We start from the raw sequence: 21,303 nt of genomic DNA, 5'->3' as shown, positions 1-21,303 counted from the left end.
TGTATATATATTTTTTTTTTTAATGTATTTATTTATTTATTTTTTACACATTTTTACCAAGCTGGACCAATGTAAATATATTATTATAATTATTATTATTATAGTTTGCATTATTATTAATAAAAATGGAACTCTGCTTTAAGATTTGCCTTTATATTGTCCTCCAAAGTTCCTTACCTGAGACTGCTTTTGCTGTATCAGTTGTAGAACATCACTGGTAAGCTGGTAGTCCTTTGATCTTGCATCAGTAAACACATAAATAAAAGATCCTGGCAGAGATATTTCCAGGGCAATTTTAATAGCCCCCACACTCATCTCAGGACAGTCTCCACCTCCCTAAAAAAAAACAAAAAAAAAACATAGGTTAAAAGACATTGTAGCTCGTGATTCAAACATATAGGGGATTATTTATTGAAGTATTCATGTTTATTCTAGATTGAAATACCTAATCAGATTGAGGGGATAGCGTTTAATTCCCTGGTTTACCAATCTAAACAGCTGCTGTCTTAAAGTGACACTAAACTCTGAAGTTAAATCTTAAAATGTATTCAAGTACCTTTACTATTAAGAAAAATGTGTCTTGTTTATGTATCACTGGGCTGTAGATCCTCAAATCATCTCTGAATTGGTGTTGACACTGTCCTTCTTTTCTGGTGGGTGGCTACTTTTGATCCCCATGGTCCCTGTGTGTGTTGTAAAGTAGCCACCGCTCCAAGCTCGCTCCCGTGATGGACTACAATCCTAATACAAGTGAGTAAACTAACTATTAGTCCATCTTAATAGTGAGCTTGGAGCAGTGACTGCTTTACAACACACACAGGGACCATGGGAAACATAAGTAGCCACTCTCCAGAAGGAAGGACAGTGTCAGCACCAATTCAGAGATGATTTGAAGATCTACAGCCGAGTGCTGCAAAAATAAGATACATTTTTGTTAATGGTTACTGTACATAAATACATTTTTAAGATTTAACTCCTGAGTTTAGTGTCACTTTAATAGCAACCTAATAATTCTACCTCCAATCCCATCTGCTTTCTGTCTTCTCTGTCAACATGATGCAATTTTGAATGTTTCATGCTAATATTGCACAGTATACTCTTCTCTACTCACTTTGAAAATGTAAAACTAACCCACATCTCTAATTTAATAAATGGTCATTAAAATCACTTTGAAAAGCTTTATTAGAGGCAGTAAAGTGGCAGCATAAGTGCCAGTAAAATAACAGATAATGACAGGTACTGCTCCTTTGAAGATCTGCACGGCTTCCAATAATACGTCTTTAAAAGAAGAGCTCAAAGATAAAATGATCCCAAATATTTAATCAGGTTATCTAAAAGATATTCTTACAGTATGATGGAAGCCACTAATCATCTATAACTCTACTTTATACAATGTATCCTATGGGTTTGGTTATACCCCACGGAAGCTATAAAAAAGGAAAATATATTTGTAGTACTCAAGATTTCCTGCAATTTCCACTAAAGAGACCTTGTCACCCCTGCAAGTAAAAGCACAGAAAAATCCACTATTTTAATTGTTTATTTGCAGCATCTATCACATTTCCATAAACAGTGTGCCTTTGAACCTGATAGGGAATTTAGCCTCTGCAGGAAGAGTAGAGCACAGCCACAGTTCCCCCTCCCTCCTGCCGTGTAGTCCTATCCTTTTCTGTATGAATTACTGTCTGTGCTGGCCCAGCTCCAGCACTTCTCACCTCTCTACACAACCTTTTTTGCAGGGTAGAAGCAAAGTGTAGTACTATAGAATGTCACTTGAGTGATAGCTCTGAATCTGATGGGGCTATGTCCATTGCAACAAAATTAGTGGCACCCAGCCGCAGTCTCTGGACTTTTGGATGTCTACAAAGTGAAGGCTTTTGCAGGTAAATAATATGCATAAAATGTGTTCAATGGACATATCATCTTATGGGAAAATTGATGTTGAAATGAATGGTCTCTTAAACTCTACAGTAAACTATAGAAATTGTATTGTATTGTACTGAAGTGTAATAGTTATTGTTATATATTATGTATGTTCATTTGTACAGAGGTTAAAGCATTTATGCAATAAAGCTAAACTCCATTCAGTAGGCCCAATCCCCCATCATAGTAAGGGTCTAATGCTTGTTTAATCTGGGGGATACACCAGAGTGTAATTCTTACTTTATTCCTCGCTCTCCCAGGGCTAGTGTTATTCTTTGCTCTAGTGACAGAGTATGGGCAGGCCCTTGAAATCCTTTCATACAGGAAAAAATAATGGCAAACCTCATATGTCTCTGGCAGGTTTACTTTAAAGGAAGGTGTATTATATTGCCTAAACCCAGCTATGGTTCAGCTTCTGTGCAATGCTCTCGTGTAATTATTGGCGATCGCAAAACACATTAAAGGAGAACTATGAGGTGAGTGCTTTTCACTCACCTCATAGTTCTAGCCGACCTGTGACAATGAGACTGTCACAGTTTGGGTCAGTGGATCGGGAGGTGAGTGAACACATACCAGCGTGCGCTCACCTCTCGATCCTGTCACGGCTCTCTGCCGTGACAGGGGTGGGGCTGGATTCCCTCTAGATAGGCAGATCCAGCTATCAGTCACGCAGCTGGGCAGATCCCGGCACAATTGTCGGGATCCGCTTCAGCTGCGGCGTCTCAGTATACCGCGAGCAGCAGCTCACGGTATACTGCGGCATCTCAGTATACTGTGAGCTACAGCTCGCGGTATACTGAGCCTAGGGTGACGGGAGGTCGCTAGTTTGTATCCTCCCGTTACCCTAAGGAGAACTATGGGAAAAAGCCTTAACCCCATAGTTCTCCTTTAATAATGAAATCTTTTCACACTGGATTCACAAGAAATGTAATGTTGTACTGACCTGTACATAGAGTTCTTTAAGTTCATTCTGAAATGTCTCTGGATCTGTTGTGATTGTGACCGGACCAATTTCTGGAACAGAATTCAATTATTGAAATGTTAATTAATTGCAATACATATTATATGGTAGCATATCTTACAAAACAGTTATTCTAATTGCTGAGAAGGCAACATAGTCATATGTAACCGGTCACTAAAATAATAAGATTAAATAATGCAATGTGGTTTAAGTGACCACTCTGACCAGAACCAACTATAGCACTGAAGTCCCATAGACTTGAATAGGACGCAACCGTACTGCAGAAATATTGTCCTATTCAAGCTTTTAGGCCATTGTTGTACAGGCAGAGCAGGTAAGTAAGAGCTTACAGGGGAAGGAGGAGAGTGGCACAGTTTACTGTATTGAGGGGGCTAGAGAGGAGGGCTGGAGGAATTTTTACAATTTGTAAACATGTCCTTCAACTCAATCCAAAATGTTTTGATCAATTTTGCATAGAGTGGTGAAGCTTTTGATCTCTGTCTGATTTTAATTGCTGTCTCTCACCTCTTTGGGGAGATTTCACCCTCCCTTCATGTGTGACCACCAAGACAGAAAGTGAAAGGAAATAATTGTAATAGTGACACAGACAGGAATCCAAGCTAATTGTGCTGTAGATAGAATCTTTGTTTTTTTGCTACCATTCTCCCTGTTGGGGAGATTCAATTGAGCCATTCTGGTGATTGCCACACCCCTGTTACACTGCTTAGTATTAGTCAAGAATATTACATTACTTCATCCAGCTTCACAGGTAAGTAAAAAAAACTTGGTGAATTTTACAGCAGAGTGACAAGCATTATATTATATATTACCAGTGTAATAACAGGGACAGTGATAGCTGCTGGAGATAGGGGCTACACAGGGTCCCTTCATCGGGGAAAGGTGGTGTTTCCTGAATAAAATCAAGTCAGAGCTCCCTCCTGTGGAGACCAATTTGCTGCAGGAGCATCGTGTGTGCAGACATGCATGGAGCTCACGTGCAGATCTGTCTGGCCCTTTAGACAAGAGATTTGAGCAAACTGATGTTGCATGGGAAGAGCATTGCTCATTGTCTTGAAGACTGAAAATGAAATCTGGAAATTGATAAAGAATAGTGTAGACATTTTCTAATATGTGTGCCGTCATATGTCAAAAGTTGGTGAGTGTGACAGATGCATGTACATGACAGAAACATGTACATGTATTTATTGCACAGATGAGTTAGAACTGGCAGAATTCTAATGCATCTTTGCTAGGATGCAGGTATGGTGCATCCTAGCAACCAATGACACTGTGCTGCTGACAGTATCTGCGAAACCAATGCACTTTGCCACACAGCAAACTATGATGTGGGGAGGGGGGACCTTGAGCCAGGACATAAACTTATCTCCCACCAGTTTCCTTATATCCAAAGCGGCAGTATTTATTTATGTATTTGTCGTGTTTTTTGCAACCTAATGTAAAATTCTTGCTAGGAGGAGCTACCTGAATTTCTGGCAGTAATATGATTTAAACTGTCGCTCAGCTTTTATGAAGTTGGGGCAGGGCCTCATAAGATGACCCTAACACCAGAAAAGTGTTACAAAAGCTTTATTAAATCACACTGTGTGTTTAAATAGGAGAGAGCCCTAACCTAGCTGGGCAACTCTATTGCCAGGAGGCTGAATATTGTTTGTGTCGGTGTGCTGGTGACAAACTCCTGTGAAGGTTGATGAATAATAATGGGCAGGAGTCTAAACATTTACTTTTCTGAGTAGGCTGGGTCCCTAGAGAACTCTCCATTTGGAGTCAAATGTTACAATACTGATACACACTGATCCTTGGGAGTATTTTAACTGACATGAAAGGGTACAAATTCTAGGAGTTTAACTGTATGCCAAGTATAAATAAACACAAATGGAATACATAAAGGATGTGTACCCATACATGTGTGATTCATTAACACTGCTCCTAGATGTGCCTTAATAAACAAATGTATAAACCCTTATTGTGTTCTCATAAATGAAGCATACATTCCTAAATTGTTTTGAAATGTACAAGCAAGTTAGTTATTTCAAATAAAAGCAACACTTGCATTTTTGAGCTACATAGATTGTAAACCAGTCAGTACAATACAAATAGCTTATTAGCAAACAGGAAACAGGAATAGTGTCAGCAGAGACATAAAGTATTATGAGAAGAAATTACAGTAATGGCTGAAATGGTAACCCATAATGTGTCCATTTCTAGACCTAGTGCACTAATAATGCACTAGACCTAGTACATTAAACCTTCCTCTATGCCCATGACCCAGAGGTTTTTAGGTGCGAAGCTCCTCCCTGTCAGTCAGTAAGGACATCCATTACATTGCTCAACCAATATGGTGGCATTGGAGATGAGGGAACAAAGAGCTAACTTCCTAGTTTGGAGTAGGCAGCCTTGGAGAAGTGGAGATCTACTTTAAGTATACTTAAGCATCTAAAGATCTGCTTTAATAAAAAGATTAATTGTCTGAAATAATAATTAACAAAATTGTGATTTTAAGTGGAGAAGAAGCAAAACAAGAAACAAAACAAATTAAAATGGAACTAAACCAAAACCTTCTTTTGGCTTTAGTTCTCTTTTGGATCACAGGAGCACATTTACTGATGTCCTACTGTGACCCAAACTCAGCATATAGCAGGCTACTGCCGCTATATGCTAACAGTGCAGAGCCGCTCTGCAGCCTGGAAGGATCCTGACAATATTGTTCTGATCTACCCTGCTTCCTTATTGACAGCTGGCTCTGCCTCTCTGAAGTAAGCCAGCTGTGCCCACCCCTTCCCCTGTCTGTCAATCCAGTGAGCACTGGAGGAGCAATGGAGGGAGGGAGGAATCCCTGCAGGGAGTGGTGACTGTGTGGAGAAGACCATAAGCTGAGAGATCATAGAGCCAGTGTACTATAGAGCCAGTGAGTGACAGCTGCGGTGTCACACGCCTGTACTGGAAAGAGAACATTTTACTCTCCCAATGCTAAACCTTTAAACTTTTTAATAGATCCAATGAGTGTTTCATACAATTATATCTAATTTCTATAATATGTTCAATTCTATGTTTATCCACACTCAATGGATACAATGGAAAGTTTTAAACTAATTCAATGAAAAGATGATAGTAGAGCTGCCCTCACATGTTACAGTTGTTTTTTGTTAATCCAATGTTGTTGCACCATTTTAATGAAACCTAGTAAATATATGGTGTAGGCTGTTCAAGCAGTGCCACACATGCTACACTCCAACTAAACAATCTACAAAACTAAGGCTGAATTTTACAACAAATATGCAAACAAAACTTAGAAGATTATACAATCATGTTGGAACGGAACTTGTCTTTCTGGAGAGCTGGGAATTGTAGATTTCCTATATAACACTAAAATCGGCTTGTTTGTTACGGTCAAGTAACCAATATGGGCCAATCAGGATTAATCTTGCTAATTTATTAACTACACTTACTGACTGCAGTTCTCTCAGGCTGTAGAACTGCTAAATACAAAAAAAATCTAAATGTAGTGTTTGGAGTAGGCAACCTTGGAGAAGTGGAATTAATATAGGTAAAAAGAAATGTTAAATCTTGTGCATATTGGGATTTTTTTCATAATCCCAATATGTACAGCAATGCTAACAGAACTTTTAAAAAACAAGTAGTACCAGGTTTTATCGTCTCCTCATCATCTTCATTGCTATATTAGCAGTTTACAGAGGGAAGATCACATTCAGTTTAGCTGACTGGAAGTGACAAGGACATCACATTTCTGGCAAGATCAACAGGTATATTCTGTACTTGCTGAAAAGTTTGTCTATATGTGATGGGGTTTTAATATCCCTTTGGTACGACTTTTAAAAAGAAAAATTACAGCCTACATAATTCTATTTGTATTGATTTATTTGCAATAAGTAATTTTGTCTTCGTACCTAATATTAACAGTTTATATATAAACCTTTATATCTATATAATTAATTGCTTTTGATTACTTAGAAGTAGCCAATGCTCCAAAATGACTGTTGTGATGGACTACAATCTCACGTTTAGTTTACTAATTTGTATTGAGAGAATAGTCCATCACATGATTGAGCTTGGAGCGGTGATTACTTTACAACACACACAGGGACCATAGGGAACAAAAGTAGCCACCCTCCAGAAGTAGCCACCGTGTCAGCACAAATTCAGAGATGATGTGAGGATCTACAGCTGAGTGATACACAGTAAGATACATTTTTTTGTTAATAGCAAAGGTATTTAAATGCATTTATTATAATTAACTCCCGAGTTTTGTGTCAGTTTCAATAATCCTGCTGCTTTCCTATGTGTCTCTGATCTTCTTCTCCAAGCAAGGGATGTCTCCATATTGAAGATCTCTCACCACCTTTATATACTGCCTCTACAGAAAGCAAGGTGAAATCTCCCCAATCGGGACACAGACTGCAATAATAACTTGACTTAAAATTGTTTTACCTAGAGTTCGGCTTTAGTATGGCTTCATATCCTTTCCTAAATATGTATTTATGTAAAATAGATTAGCTTTCAATGAATGGTGACTTTCTCTGCAGAGGAATGTATGAGAATTCAGTACAGTAATATTTCAAAACTGCTACATGATGTTAACATTTATTGCCTTAAGTGTGGGACATATTTTGCAAAGAATGACTGTACATGATCAGCTTACTTTTTTAAAATGTAAGCCTGGCTTGAGTGAAAGATGGATGTAATATAAACAAAGGTTTCAACCTGAAGCTCATATATACGAAATACATTCTCAGCTGTGTGTTCTGGCATGGTCAGACACGCAGCAGCTTCATGGTCAGACTAATGGAGTTACATGTGAAAAGGGGAACCTCAGCATATTTTTCATATGAATGTCTGTGACTGTTATAAGAACAGCACATATTTAAAAAATTAGCATATCCAAAGAAATATATGAGTTTGGGGTAGGTGCCAGTAGACTGAAGCACCCAGCAGCTTCTTATGTCTGTCTTTCTGGGATTCTGCTATTAAGATTTCAGTACCCTGGTCGACTTGCCTATAATTGCCATCACAGGGCAGTAAAGAAGAACTACAATTTAAAAGTTATTATACTATTTTCAATTTTTTTCACTCTCTATTATGTCCTGCTGCTACTGATTTCCTGCAGCCTATTTGCAGTCACTTCCTGTCTACATGCATGCTTTTCAGCAATGGCGGCATTGCTACTCTTAGGATGCTGACAACAGTAGAATTTGCCCGCATACTGTGCTTTAAAGATGCTCTTTAGTCAATCCGAAGCCTTTGTGACAACTCAGGAGCAAAATTGGGGAGACAGGAAATGACTGGACAAGGACCCTTATGTTGGGATTACCAGTCATAATTTTAATTAAAGCTGTACATATAAAATACTGAAAATGGACTTTGAAATTATTATAACATGTTAAAGGAGAACTATGGGGTCAGGGCTTTTTTCCCCATAGTTCTCCTAAGGGTAACGGGAGGACACAAACTAGCGTCCTCCCGTCACCCTCAGCTCACGCTATACTGAGACACCACAGCCGGGACGGATCCCGACATTACTGTCGAGATCCACCCAGCTGCGGGATTGACAGCTGGCACTGCCTATCTAGAGGCAGAGCCAGCTGTGCCCGCCCCCTCCCCCGCCAGTCAGCGCTGGAGGATCGGACAGGGGAGGGGGATCCCTGCAGGGAGCCGTGAGTGACAGTCACGACTCTCTGCAGTGATAGATCGAGAAGTGAGCAAGCGACGCTATGTGTTCGCTAAATTCCCGATCTACTAAGCCGACCTGTGACAGTTGCATTGTCACAGGTCGGCTAGAACTATGAGGCTGAGTTATTTTCACTCGCCTCATAATTCTCCTTTAAAGCTTATATGAGATTTTAATGACAGGGTTTACATATACTTAAAAAAAAAGGGTTAGTTCATTTTAGTAAAAAAAAAAAAACCTTATGCAGTCAAGAAAGCCCAGCAGGTAACAATAAACTCAACATATTTTTTAAATCTACCTTATTGTATCTTATATACCTGTAGGCCATTTGTGCCCCAACTGATGCCTGCACAAAAAACCATTGTGCATAGCTCTGTCCTGCCCTGGTGCCAGGATAAGCCAGTGGTTAGATGCTCACCCTAAAGTATCAAGCAAGCGCCATCCTTGTTGAGCACACAAATGTGCAGTAAGCTGTATGACAGGGCTCTTCCTCCCACTAGACTGTAGCCTGTGTCGGTTTCATAAAATGCTTCATCTACCCATTAACTGTAAGGTTTTTGTGGTAGACCTCATCCTTTCACTACATTTTGAGTTGTATGGACTTCCTAAGAAGCCTCCTCTTACCACTAGACTTTGAGCTGTGTGGACTTCACCTTCCTAACTAGATGGTGATCTCTGTGAGCTTCATCCTAGGTCCCAAACTACCCCAAGGGTCATCCTAGGTCACTACTATCCCAAAAGACTGGGGCGTGTGGATATTTAGACCCCATCCTTCCACTAGACTTTGTAGGAAGCAAATTAGGTCTCCTCTTACTATTAGAATTTGGAATATGTTGGCCAAATACTAGGTCTTATTTTCCCAATAGAATGACTGTGAGCTGTGAAACAGGTATACTTGATCTCAACAGTATTCCCACTAGAGCTTTTGAAGGTTGCATACAGGGCCTCTATCACTCTAAAAGGTCAATTTATAAATATTGCATAGCTTATTCATCCATTGAAACTGAATGTAAAAAAGGAGTTTTCTACTCTTTTTGATTTACCTGTAAATATAAGACCTGAAAACTACCATTACCTGCTAGATGGTTTCTAAGTGCAGATTTAATTTTCCAACCTAAAAATAGCTAAGGGTTGTTTAACATTTTTGATTTAATATTGTGTTTTCTTTACAGGCTGCATTTAGTTCTTGTAGTCAATATTTGCTTGATTCCGTAGTGGTATTTGTATAGATTTTTTTTCTTGTAGCAGATTCTTTTGGGCTTTTATATTTCACTTTTAAGTATGGTTTTTAGTGAGGTCTAGACGTCAGCATAAGTGTGTGCAGTTGCAATATGTGTAGCAGGTGTCAGAGCCAAGTTTTTTAACCTGTGTGGTGTAAGCTGTATTGCTGTATTTAAGACTAGATAGACTAAGGCCCTTGCATCCGTTGTGTATAGTAGTAAACCTGAGGCCCTTGCCTCTATCATGTATAGAACTTGGCAATTTGTGTTGTCATCCTGGTCTGAGTCTGGTGCACATTTTTTCCTTCTGTTCCGTTACTCCTAACTATCTCCAGCTAGTCAGAGCCTAAAAAATCTTTAAGATTTGTTTCTGATAAAATGTGGCTATTTGGTGTCAGACTTTTTTTTACCTTGAGGTTATATGGTGACATCAGTTTGACTCTTGTGCTATTCATCTAAGTAACACAGTCATTTAGGCTTGGTCAATAGAAGGGGACTCTCACAGTTGCCCCCATTAAAGGGTTATTTTTGCATAATAGGTATTCTGGCTCATCATTTTACCAAGGTGAAGCTGGTGGTGTTGCTTTATATCTGGCTATAGGAGATATATAATAAAAGAATCATGGTTCCCTGCGCATGTCAAAATAAGGGCCTCCAGCCTATCAGCAGGTTTTATAATATAAGCCACGACTCTACAATATTGTTAGTAGCTGGAGATGATCATTGCTTCACAGCCAACCAGAGCTTGCCAATGAAAACAGTTTCCCATACCGGAATTTGTTTTCTTAGTGCAAGGGTTGTGCCATCTAGACATGTTTATTTGTTTGCATGCAATACGGTGTGATATTTTCTTTGTTCACATTTTACTGTGCTAAAAGGCTTTTCATGTGGCATTTTCTTTTGTTCCTACTGTTTTTTGGGGGTTTTTGTACATTTTTCCTGAGCTATAACTAAGTTTTTTTTCCAGTGCCTAGTGAATAGATAGGTTGCATTCTCAATAAAGTCTCTTATCAATGAATGGCTACAATACCTAGCTGAGTAAGGACAGAAAGCAAAGGTGAATCTTAAAGACACAAGCAATGAAAATACCTGAGAAAGATTTTCATCCTTCCCCACTATATCCCAAAAAAAGTTCTGTAGTCATTCTTGAACTAACAAAATGAACATATGTATTATTTGAGACTTAAAGGGTTGTTCACTATAGAGCCAAAGGATCCAGCCGTAGCTTCGGCTGATCCTTCGGCTCACTTCAGCCACCGGAGCTGAAGTTTGGCTCAGCTGAGACTACGGCTCACCCGAAGTAAGGCAAACGGCCAGCCGAAGCAGACTGTCCCTCCCGTAAAGGACAACAGCTGGGGAGAGCCAGCCGAGATGTCACAGCTGGCTCCGCCCAGTTGTTGTGCACTAATGACAGATCAGCATCCTCAGATCACCCGGGGACACTGATCTGTCATTAAACAACAACAATTGGGTGGGGCTGGCCGTGACATCACGGTCGGCTCTACCCAGTTGTTTTTATTTGCCTGGGACCTGCTGGAAGACTCTGGCAGGTGCCAGCCAAATGTCAACAGTTGGGTGGATTCATCGTAGACAACACTGGACATCATGATTGACCTTAGGATTACGTTGGTGGATCCATTTTTGGGGGGATTTTTGATAAAAGTCTGGTCTTTTTATTTAACTTTTACTTAACCCTTTAGTGAATGGGTAGGGGTACAAATATCTCTTACTCATTCACAAGGGGGGGCTGCATCTGGGTCCCCCTTTAGTCGAACTGCTTCTGCACTTCTGCAGCGCATGCTCAGCTGACCGAAGCCAGCCGATGAACGGCTGATTTTAGCTGATGTACAGCTGAAATCAGCCATACGGGGCTGAAGTGAATAGAGATGTTTTACGGGTCCGGCATTTGCCAAAGTTGCCAGACTGCTATGCATGATCTGTAGTGATGTACAAAAACATTCAAACACTGCTTCTGGAGATGATAATAATCATGAAAAAAATATGTGCTAACTTTTTAAAGGTCTGCGTGGTTTTAATTTATCACAGTCCTGGTATGAAACTTAGGATGAACTTTAGCTGCCTTTTGCACACCGCTGGTTTTTACCCCCTGTGTTGGAAGGAATACTAATGAGAATACTTTGAACTTAACCTTAAGAGGAGACAACAGAACATATGAGTCTGTTAGATGACTTTAGCCTGATAAAGCAGAAAATATTTGAGAATGGTGGGAATGTGAATACAGACAGTTCCTAACATTTTCTAGTCTTCATAGCTCTGCCAAATGTCTGGTGTTAATATATTTTTAGGTTTTTGTTTAGCTGTTCCTAGGGAAAATATAAATATTTTTATATTGCAGATTGTATTTCCTGAAAAAGGTCATCCAGTCTTAACTTAATAAACAGTCATTGCAGAAGAATTTTCTCTCCAGATAATTGTTTTCAACAACAATATGCTGCTAGACACTTTATGATTTATGGGTTTTTTTAAACACGCTATTATTTTAGAGCACCTCTAAAATTGATGTTATTAGAAAGGAAAATGCTGTGAAAGATGGAATTCTAGAAATTGTATTGTACTGAATTGTAACTCATTTTATTACAATGTAATATAATAATAGTAATATATAATATTTTATGTTTCTACCCTCCACACTAAATTGGAAACAATGTTGGTCCAGCGTGTCTTCCAGCTTGCAATTCATATGTCAATGCCAGTCCTTTATAAAAATGATCTCTGCTGTTGCCATGGTAACCCACAAACTGATGTTCTAATCAGAAATGGTAAAGTAGAATCTTATTGCAGTAGCCATTGCCTTCATTTTCTTACGCTGGTTTTTAAAACTATGTAAACTGCCACCAAAATTTTTAATTTGTTAGATTTGATTGATCTATACAGCTAACTCCACTGTTTACATTCTTTATTAACATAAACCAATAATCAAAATCAATGAAATGACAATGAGGGGGGGGGGGGGGTATGGCTACAGCTTTCAGATTTTAGATATGGTTTTTATAGTTCTCATAAAGAAATAGAAAATCTTGCTGTTTACTATGTGTTTTCCCATTATCCCCCTAATATGTAAGAAGGTGGAGATGTTCCAAGAGACCTGCTCAGCTGGCCATGTGATTTGTGATCGGAACTGTCCCGGCTTCTTGACCCGGCTCCACTTAATTGTTAGTGGATTGGCAATAATTCCTTCAAGCTTTGCATAGAGTAATGTTAAATCACATGGTAATTTTTACAGCATTACACCCATGACCTCACATTTTCTTGAACATTATAGATTGGTTTCAGTGCTATAGTAAAATTAGGCCAGCTCTGTAAAACTTGCGAACCAGACTTAAACCTTATGACTAGACAGAAGGACAATAATGTCAAGTGTTTCAGCAGAATATGTCAGGAGGTGGGGGACGACTTAAACCCTAAGGATCAGTGCAGAGTGTAATGCAAGTGGGCATGTATGTAGAAGGACCTTCGCTATACTGTTGGGTAAAGATCCAACAGTATTTCTTAACATAAAGAAGCAAATTGGGGAGACTCCAGGCATATTTTGACTGGGGTGTCCCTTTTAAGTAGTCATAGAGAACAATAAGAAAATTGTAATAACTTGTTTTATTCCTAGATTGCAAATATGCACTGAAGTGACTGAAGCCCAATCTATGACTGTCCGTTTACCCATCTCTATCTATTTTAGTCAGAGTGTGGAGATAAATGGACTTTGATAAAACGCCAGCCTTAATTTGTAACTGTGCCAGTTAGGGCATTCTGGGTCAAATCATGAACCTTTTGATCCTGTTTGTTTCTTTTTACAAAATGGGACACATAACATACACTTGTGATCCAATTACACAGTTGTTATACCCATTTCATTAAACCTCCATTAAGAAAAATTCTAAAAGCAAAATAAATGTAAACCAGTAACTTTTGGACATTGTTTTGCAACTAATGAGAATCTGAAATATCTTGTAACCAAACAAACCGAATTCACATATTCCAACAATTATTTAGCTGTAAATCAAGTACAGAACATGTAGTAGGTTAAAAAGGAAAATAAGCAAACAAACATCAAGAGAATAAACACTAGGCTGTGATAACTTCCTGCATTATATTCTTGGTGAAGTTACTTGAAAGAACCCAGAGGAGGCTAAAATGTACATCAAAAGGTTAAAGAATGTCAGCATGACTAAAGGCAATGGATTTGTTACTGCTTTGCTTCATGTAATGTGCCAAACCGTTTAATTCATCTTACAGAACACAGACTTTACCCTGCTATCTACTGGTTATAGAGAATGTTACAGCAACAAAACAATTACACTTGAAAATGAAGTCTGTGTTTACTGAATAATAAATTAAATATACAATGTAACATGGATTACTGTGTGACATGGGTGGCTAAAAACGTTTTTTCATGTAATCACATAAACACTGAACAGATTGATTTACATTATAAAAAAGAGCTATTTTTCTCTTGATACATAAATAACTATAAGCATTACCTATATTACTTAAGTGTACTGTATTAATCACTGTGACAAAAGTAATAGTGAGTGGTACTGCTTACATACTTTTAAAGCAATACAAAGTTTTATTTGAGAGAGACAAAAATGTTCTTACCTGGGTCATGAAATGGCACCAAAGCGAAATTATATAGCGGCTTTTTCGGTCTGTTTAAAGATTTTTCTAATATCTTTGATGCACCATCAATTACTTGAACCAAGTCGTCATACATGGATCCAGTGACGTCAAAAACAAATGCTAAAGTAGAAGCTCCGTCCGGGGTTTTTCCTATATCTGGCTCTGATTCTGCACAGGAATTTTGTTTAAGTAGTTGAAGCAGAAGTAGAACAATTGGCAGCTGAATGGAAATGTTCCTAGAGAAAAACATCCTAACATTTCTCCTGATTTCACTTTCTTGACTTACTGACATTATGGTTTTGTGCTAAAGAATATAGTGAAATGTCTTAAGACATTTCTTAAGGAAGAGTCAAAGTGGCTTTTCAGTTGTCCCTCTCAAACTGCACAAACAATGGAACAGCTCAATGGGCTGAACCACAACTGTGCTTTATATTTTGTTTCTAATTTGTAGAAACAAAGGTCCTAGCTTCTTGCTGGAGAAGGTCATGGCTGCCATCTGCTGGAGCTCTGATGTAAGTACAAGGAGTCCATTTCTCCCCTATTTTGCTTTCTTTTTCTTGACTGATTTCTGCAACTACTAATACAATTCTGATCAAAAGTACAGTAATTTTTATCCCCAAATTATTGTATTGTTTCTCAAAAAAAGCCACTTTTGGCAAACTAGATAACACATTGATATTGGTAATAAAAGTGAGCTTGTACATTATTTCATAAGTGATATGAAAAGTGAAGGCTGATTTTAAGGATCCCAAATAGCATTTTTTTAAATGTAACTGGCATTAAATGTATTTGAATGTTAATGTTTGTAAACTTGCTTATTGAAAATGCCCATAGGATGAACGTCCTCAATTCACTGACGCAATTTCACTCAGCTTTGTGAATATGTACTTCTTTGTGTCAAAACTCTCACAGGACCTGCCTTCTGAACTACAACTCAGCGTCTGAACAATGTAATATTATTATTGCTTGCTGGAAGCAATGCATTATGGGATATATAGTCTTGAGAAAGCAAAACTGCATCACATCAAGTAGCAGGGAAAAAGATGCAAAGCAAAGTTGTTGAAAGTAATGGGCAGATGGAAGCCAGCACTCACTACTTTTTGCATTATCAGAAACAACTATACTTTGTATCCTTATTGCAGTGCTGATGTTATGACAGGAGAGTATATGGTATGACTTTAGAACTCCTTTAAGATACAAATAATTAGGTGTCATCTGGATACCAATGGAAGTTGAGGTCATAGCATTGGATGACATTGCTGACTTGTATCATGTCTGCTGTAAACAGCATAGTTACCAGTGCTGATCCTTGCAATCGTCAGTATGAAAGAGGGAAATTTGTAAAGGAGTACTGTCCAGACATGATTCTTTAAGATTTGCCTGTTAGGAAGGATGTGAGTACTAAGCCAGCTATACCACAGTATTGCTTCAGGCATTTTGTTGGAATGTATTGGTCTACTGTGTCAAATGCCATAAACACTTCATAGGAAATTAGGATGAAACGCTAACTTCTGTCTCTAGATAACAATATAAAATACATTGATGTTTCTGTATGGTGTTTGTTGTGAAAAGGCCACCCAAGAACGTGTTGTTAATTTTTTTCTTTTGGGCCCATGGCTGTCTGCTTTCTATTTTGTATACAACGTACTTTCATTGGACGTGTTTAATATTGTTCTGGTAAGTTAACGTGTCATATAAAGCAATGTTTAGCTAATGCTTCAGGAGAACTCCCTGTTCCAAGCGGAAACTGTCCAATTTCCTGGATGTAAAATTGGTAGCCTAATGGTCCACATTCAATATAATGCATAAAAAAGAAGCAGCAAAAAGTTATTAAAGGATTGTGTCCACCTAACTGCCTATGTAGTTGACATGCCTTTTAACCAATGTAATTCTGGAAATGGCTAGAAAAGGGGTATTGAGTACATGAAATAACTCTTTCCCCTCCTACTACCTTGTTATTGTGGAAGCTCTATATCAGCTTAAACTTGAAGTAAGCATCACTGCTTTAAACAGTTCAAAGCAATCTGCCAAAAGCCAAACTTTTTAATTAATTTTGTGCAGTGTGGGGAAGGCTAGAATCTCTGCTGGGTTATTATTACTGTCTATCCCCCTTCACGTCCTGTGGGGTTACTGAAATGCTTTGGATTGAGTTCACTGAAATAGCTAAAAGCATGTTTACATTAGCCCTCACAACTTACATTGCTATTTACTTTACCTTTGAAAACAAGTAGTGTAGAAACAAAGCAGAAAAGCGGTGTAGAAAACACAAAACAAATCACATTGTTTATTTTGTTCATTCATTTGCTTTCATGTATGTAAAAACAGCTCTGGCCTTAATCAGGAAATCAGAATTGTCAGCAAACAGAAGAAAACTCTAATTTACACACAAACATTAGTTTGTGCTTTTGGTTTCATTTCAAATTTTTGCTTTTAGATATATATTATTAAATAAAATATAAAACACAAAATCTGCAAATAAATAAAAACTCAATGTAAAGCCATTTACAGTACCTGTGTCACAAAGGGTTTGGCCTATAAATGAGAAACAGCGGTCAAACTGCACTATAGGGCTGTTTCTGTGTGCTTTTATGTATACTGTGGGCATATACTACATATTTCAGATACTTTGGTTAGAGCCAACAATTGATAAATCTACAATCATATAAGCATGAAAAAGCAAATAGAAATAACATTTGGTGGGAGATCATTTGTGGCATTTAGGTGTTGTTTTTACAGTATGTTTTTACAGACAGTTTTCTGCCCGTGGCTTGATCCCTGTTAGGAAACTATGGAAGACAGTAGACAGCTGTGGTCTTAATATTGTAAATAGTGTGAGGGTTGCCATATCACAAAGACCTGCCCCCCAGCAGCACAGTGTGAACTTAGCTTTTTAATTCAGTACACACTTTTAGGCCTGGTATATGCATTGTGCTTGCCAGGGGTCAGGACCACAGCCACAGTCTCAGTGAGCCCTACAGTTGCACCTCATCAAAAATACTAAGTACACATACCATGATATTATATAGGTTTAGTGTTTTTTTTTTCTAATTGGAGTTTGTTGATGACTAATTCCAAACTGTCATTGCAGTTGATCCACATATTCTCTAGAAATTATTTTCAAATTTAATGTTTCTTTTTTTTCCTCCTATTCCTTGTTGATTCTTTATCCTTTTCCGACACTATTTGCTCAGTGCTTACAACCTCATTAACGTTCCTGGCATTGAATATGAATTCACTCCCATTTGATCTCTCATTTAGGTCCATAGGCATGCTAAGATGACGGACAACTTGTTTAGGCTTAGTCATCAGTTCTTTCTGGCTTTGAAAAGCAGGTACAATAGATTTCTGGGGAACAAAGAAAGGAGAGTATTGGTAGAAGCCATATGGAGGCTGGGGAGCTAAATTATTTTGCACTTTATGCCTTTGATATTTTGGCTGATATCTTGTTTCTTCAGGTTGAGGCATGGGATGATCTTCTACATAGTAAGGCTTAATTCCTGTGATAACATGGATCATGTATGCATTGTGTCTATCTGCAGATGCTCTAATAGGCAAAATAGGCTGATTGGTTGTTGTCTCCGGAACTTCTTTCACAAAGGCACAAAGAACAGTTTTCCAAATTCCATCACTGAGTGGATTTATCGTTACTCTAGGCCAGTGACCAGCAAGGCTCTTTAATGCATCTCTGTTCCAGACAGCAGAGGGAAAACTCACTTCAACATGATACATTTGTGAAAAATAGATGTCCAGACGCATTTGTGTATACTTGATTAATAAATCATACATTTTGCTAATACAGTAGTGACCATATTCATTGCAAGGTGTAAAGTTTGCATAAAGAGTTATGTAACCAACTGAATCATGCTGATAGAGAAAGGAATCCAGGTAGCCATGTTTTTCAAACAAGATGGATTCTGCATGAATATTAGAAACAGCACAGTTAGTAACTTGGCCTTTTTGTATTACTGCTCCATTAAAGGCCTTTATTTCATAAAATATTAGTTGTTTGTTTTCATGCATTGTTGGCCCATATGGAAATCCAAAAGTTTCATAAAACTCCTTGTAGGTAACTCTAGACTCCTCTCCAGTTCTAATATGATAAGGACATTTGGAGCAGTTCTGGTTTGGGTAAAGCCAGTAATAAGGATTGACTAATGTTCCTTGATAGGTAGAGAATTCTTGAAACACAGTTTCCATCTAAAGTTTCCAGCTCAATATTTAACTGCAAAGACAAGAATGCATAATACATGTTATAAGTGATCTATCAAAGCACGGTTCATATAAATTCATACAGTGCTCATTTTTATTCTTGATATGCAGGTTAATTTATCAGACACTTCCCATGAATAATTCTCTTAACTAAACCTAGTAACATTATCCTATTCAGCACAATTTGTATATGTTTTTCTATTTCTCTCTCAAACTTGGGTTGATTGAAGTGGTAGCCTATGGGCATTGTGGCTAACTTCCTTAATATTGGACACCTCACATTTTGCCCCTAGACATTTTGAAAAGGATGTACTGGATGTATACTGTGTTCAACCTAATCAAGTAATGGCCAGCCCCCAGTAATATGTCAGAGCTCCACTGTAAAACAATATTTCTACTGGACAGCATTTGCACTTATGTGAGGAACTTAACTCTCAATTCTTGCATTGGCAAAATCTAAGCAATGTTCTAAATTAATGGATCTTCTCTGAGAACCAGAAATATTGCTGCCACAGTATGCAAGCAATTGTTTACATGACACTTACGTGACTACTTTCAAAATATGTAACTTACTATCTTGCACTGATTGCAGAACATAGTGCTAAAATAATAGTAAAGTGTAATAGCAGTCTTAACAACAACCAACAATTTGCCAGATTTCAGTATCCCTGTCATGGGAGCCTGTTGAAGTTAGAGGGTTTTGCTATGCAATGAAGAGACTAGCTATACAGCAGTATCACAACTAATTTCAAACACGCTATCAACAAGTAGGTCTCACCTCAGAGCTGCCCTAACATCCCAACACCCATTGCAAATAGCAACATTCTTTACGTTGCTATTTGTGTGTGATATTGACTAGGTCTATTGATAGTTATAGATCGTTCAGGCACCAGTAAGTGTATTGCGGGATGTAATAAAGGCAGTGTGCCTTATCTTTACTATAAGGAAGTGAGGAAACTGCAAAAGTATCTGACGTGAAACTTTCTGCAGTGCCATCAGCTATGTGCAGACAGTTTACGCTAACAGCTGCTATGTATAGGTCTGTTGGTTTGGTCACAGATTTACGTCAGGGCAAAGCAACAGGTTTTCCTTAATCCCAATGCCTTGTTAGCATTTGCTTACTTTTCCTTTGCTTGCTTGCAATAATGAGAACAATAATTCTGGGGAAATAATTTGCTGTAAACTCTAAACTGATGAGCAGTAAAGGCTTTTAAAGCATTGCATATGGACAATTTTGAGTAACATAGTGTTTTACCATTGCACTTGGACGTGCACAATTTTAACGATTGACATGTATGGTATCTATTTACTCAACTTTACCCCATCTTTTATTGTTACCAAATAAAATTAGTATTATATTGTGTTTGTGTGCACTAAAACATTAGTCCCATTTAAAAAAAAAAAATCCAGAAGCAATGTAAAACATTTCAAGAGACAGTACATAAATAATTATCAAATGCACACAAAAAAAGGGAACACACTAAATGAAATAAACTACTCTAAATATTCCCTCCACCCACAAAAAAAACCCCTCAAACAAGGGTTAATCATTTTTAAAGAAAATTTCACCTAAGCAGCTGAATGAGTGAAAATGATTTGAGGATCCACAGCTGAGTGATGCACAAATAAGCTAAATTTTTGTTAATACAGTACTTGAATGTGTTTAAGTACTGCTATCATGACGGAATAAATGTCAGTCAAAGTACCGCAGCGCTGAATACTGAAAAATGGCCTGGATGGGAAGGGGGGTTTAACACCGCGGATGTCAACTGGTTAAGATGCCATGGCTGTGCCAGGTGCTGGGGAGGATGATGCTCATTACATCATTAATGGCCACCAAATGGATGTAAAGTATATCTGAGAGCCAGGAAGTATCTGCAGTGGAGATGGTGGCAGCGGTGGACAGAGCTAAGGCCCAAAGATCAATCCGACTGCAGTGGAGAAGAGCACACTTGTAAGGTAAGTGTACCCTAATGTGCAAGTATGTGGTGCAAAATCAAAAAATTGAGAAAGCGGTTTATTTCCACTTTAATGTAAAGCAAGGCAGATTACTCTTTGTGCAAATTGTTAACATTTACATAGTTACATAGTATTTGCGGTTGAATAAAGACACAGATCCATGAAGTTCAACCTATTGCGTGTATGTATGCGTGTGTACGAGTCCCTGTGCGTTCTTGTTTTTAAGAGTGCCTGTACCCCTGTATTTTACGCTCTCTGAGGAAGTTGTCCAAATGTTTTTTGAATGATTCAATACTCTCAGCTGATACTACTGCTTGTGGCAGCGAGTTCCAGACCCTAACTGCTCTAACTGAGAAAAAGCCCCTATGCCCCCTTGTGGTTAAATGTTTTCTCCACCAGTTTTAGGTGGTGGACTCTAGTCCTTGTTATGGAGTTTATAGTAAAAAGTTTATGGATGATGTTGCTATCCCCATTGAACATCATGTACATCCAAACCATGTCCCCCTTAATCTCTTCACTTCCAGCGTGAACATGTTTAGATTTAGTAGCCTTGTCTCATAGCTTTGGTCCTCCATCCCCTTAATTAGTTTTGTTGCCCTTCCCTGGACTCCCTCCAGTTCCAGGACATCCTTCCTGTGTATTGGTGACCAAAACTGGACCGCATACTCCAGATGAGGCCGAACAAGTGATCT

The 21,303-nt window shown here is 38.3% G+C and overlaps 2 protein-coding genes across 2 annotated transcripts in view; both read right to left on the bottom strand.

The window, feature by feature from the left end:
- HMCN1 (hemicentin 1) overlaps positions 1-14,693 on the bottom strand; it is a 225,361-nt gene extending 210,668 nt beyond the window's left edge. Inside the window, exons 1-3 of the mRNA XM_018552966.1 lie at positions 14,423-14,693; positions 2,867-2,937; positions 178-336 (exon numbers count right to left, since the gene is read on the bottom strand). Of these exons, the coding sequence (XP_018408468.1) occupies positions 178-336; positions 2,867-2,937; positions 14,423-14,693 (501 nt within the window). The remainder of the gene's footprint in view (positions 1-177; positions 337-2,866; positions 2,938-14,422) is intronic.
- A 2,873-nt stretch (positions 14,694-17,566) lies between these two features.
- APOBEC4 (apolipoprotein B mRNA editing enzyme catalytic polypeptide like 4) lies at positions 17,567-18,640 on the bottom strand. The gene has a single exon (XM_018552954.1). The coding sequence runs from the start codon at positions 18,638-18,640 to the stop codon at positions 17,567-17,569; it is 1,074 nt and encodes a 357-aa protein (XP_018408456.1).
- Positions 18,641-21,303: the final 2,663 nt, after the last annotated feature.

The sequence above is a fragment of the Nanorana parkeri genome, unplaced genomic scaffold (assembly GCF_000935625.1).
Source record: "Nanorana parkeri isolate BGI_ZX_2015 unplaced genomic scaffold, ASM93562v1 scaffold103, whole genome shotgun sequence".
NCBI lineage: Eukaryota > Metazoa > Chordata > Amphibia > Anura > Dicroglossidae > Nanorana > Nanorana parkeri.
This window is presented reverse-complemented; position numbering and strand designations above follow the sequence as displayed.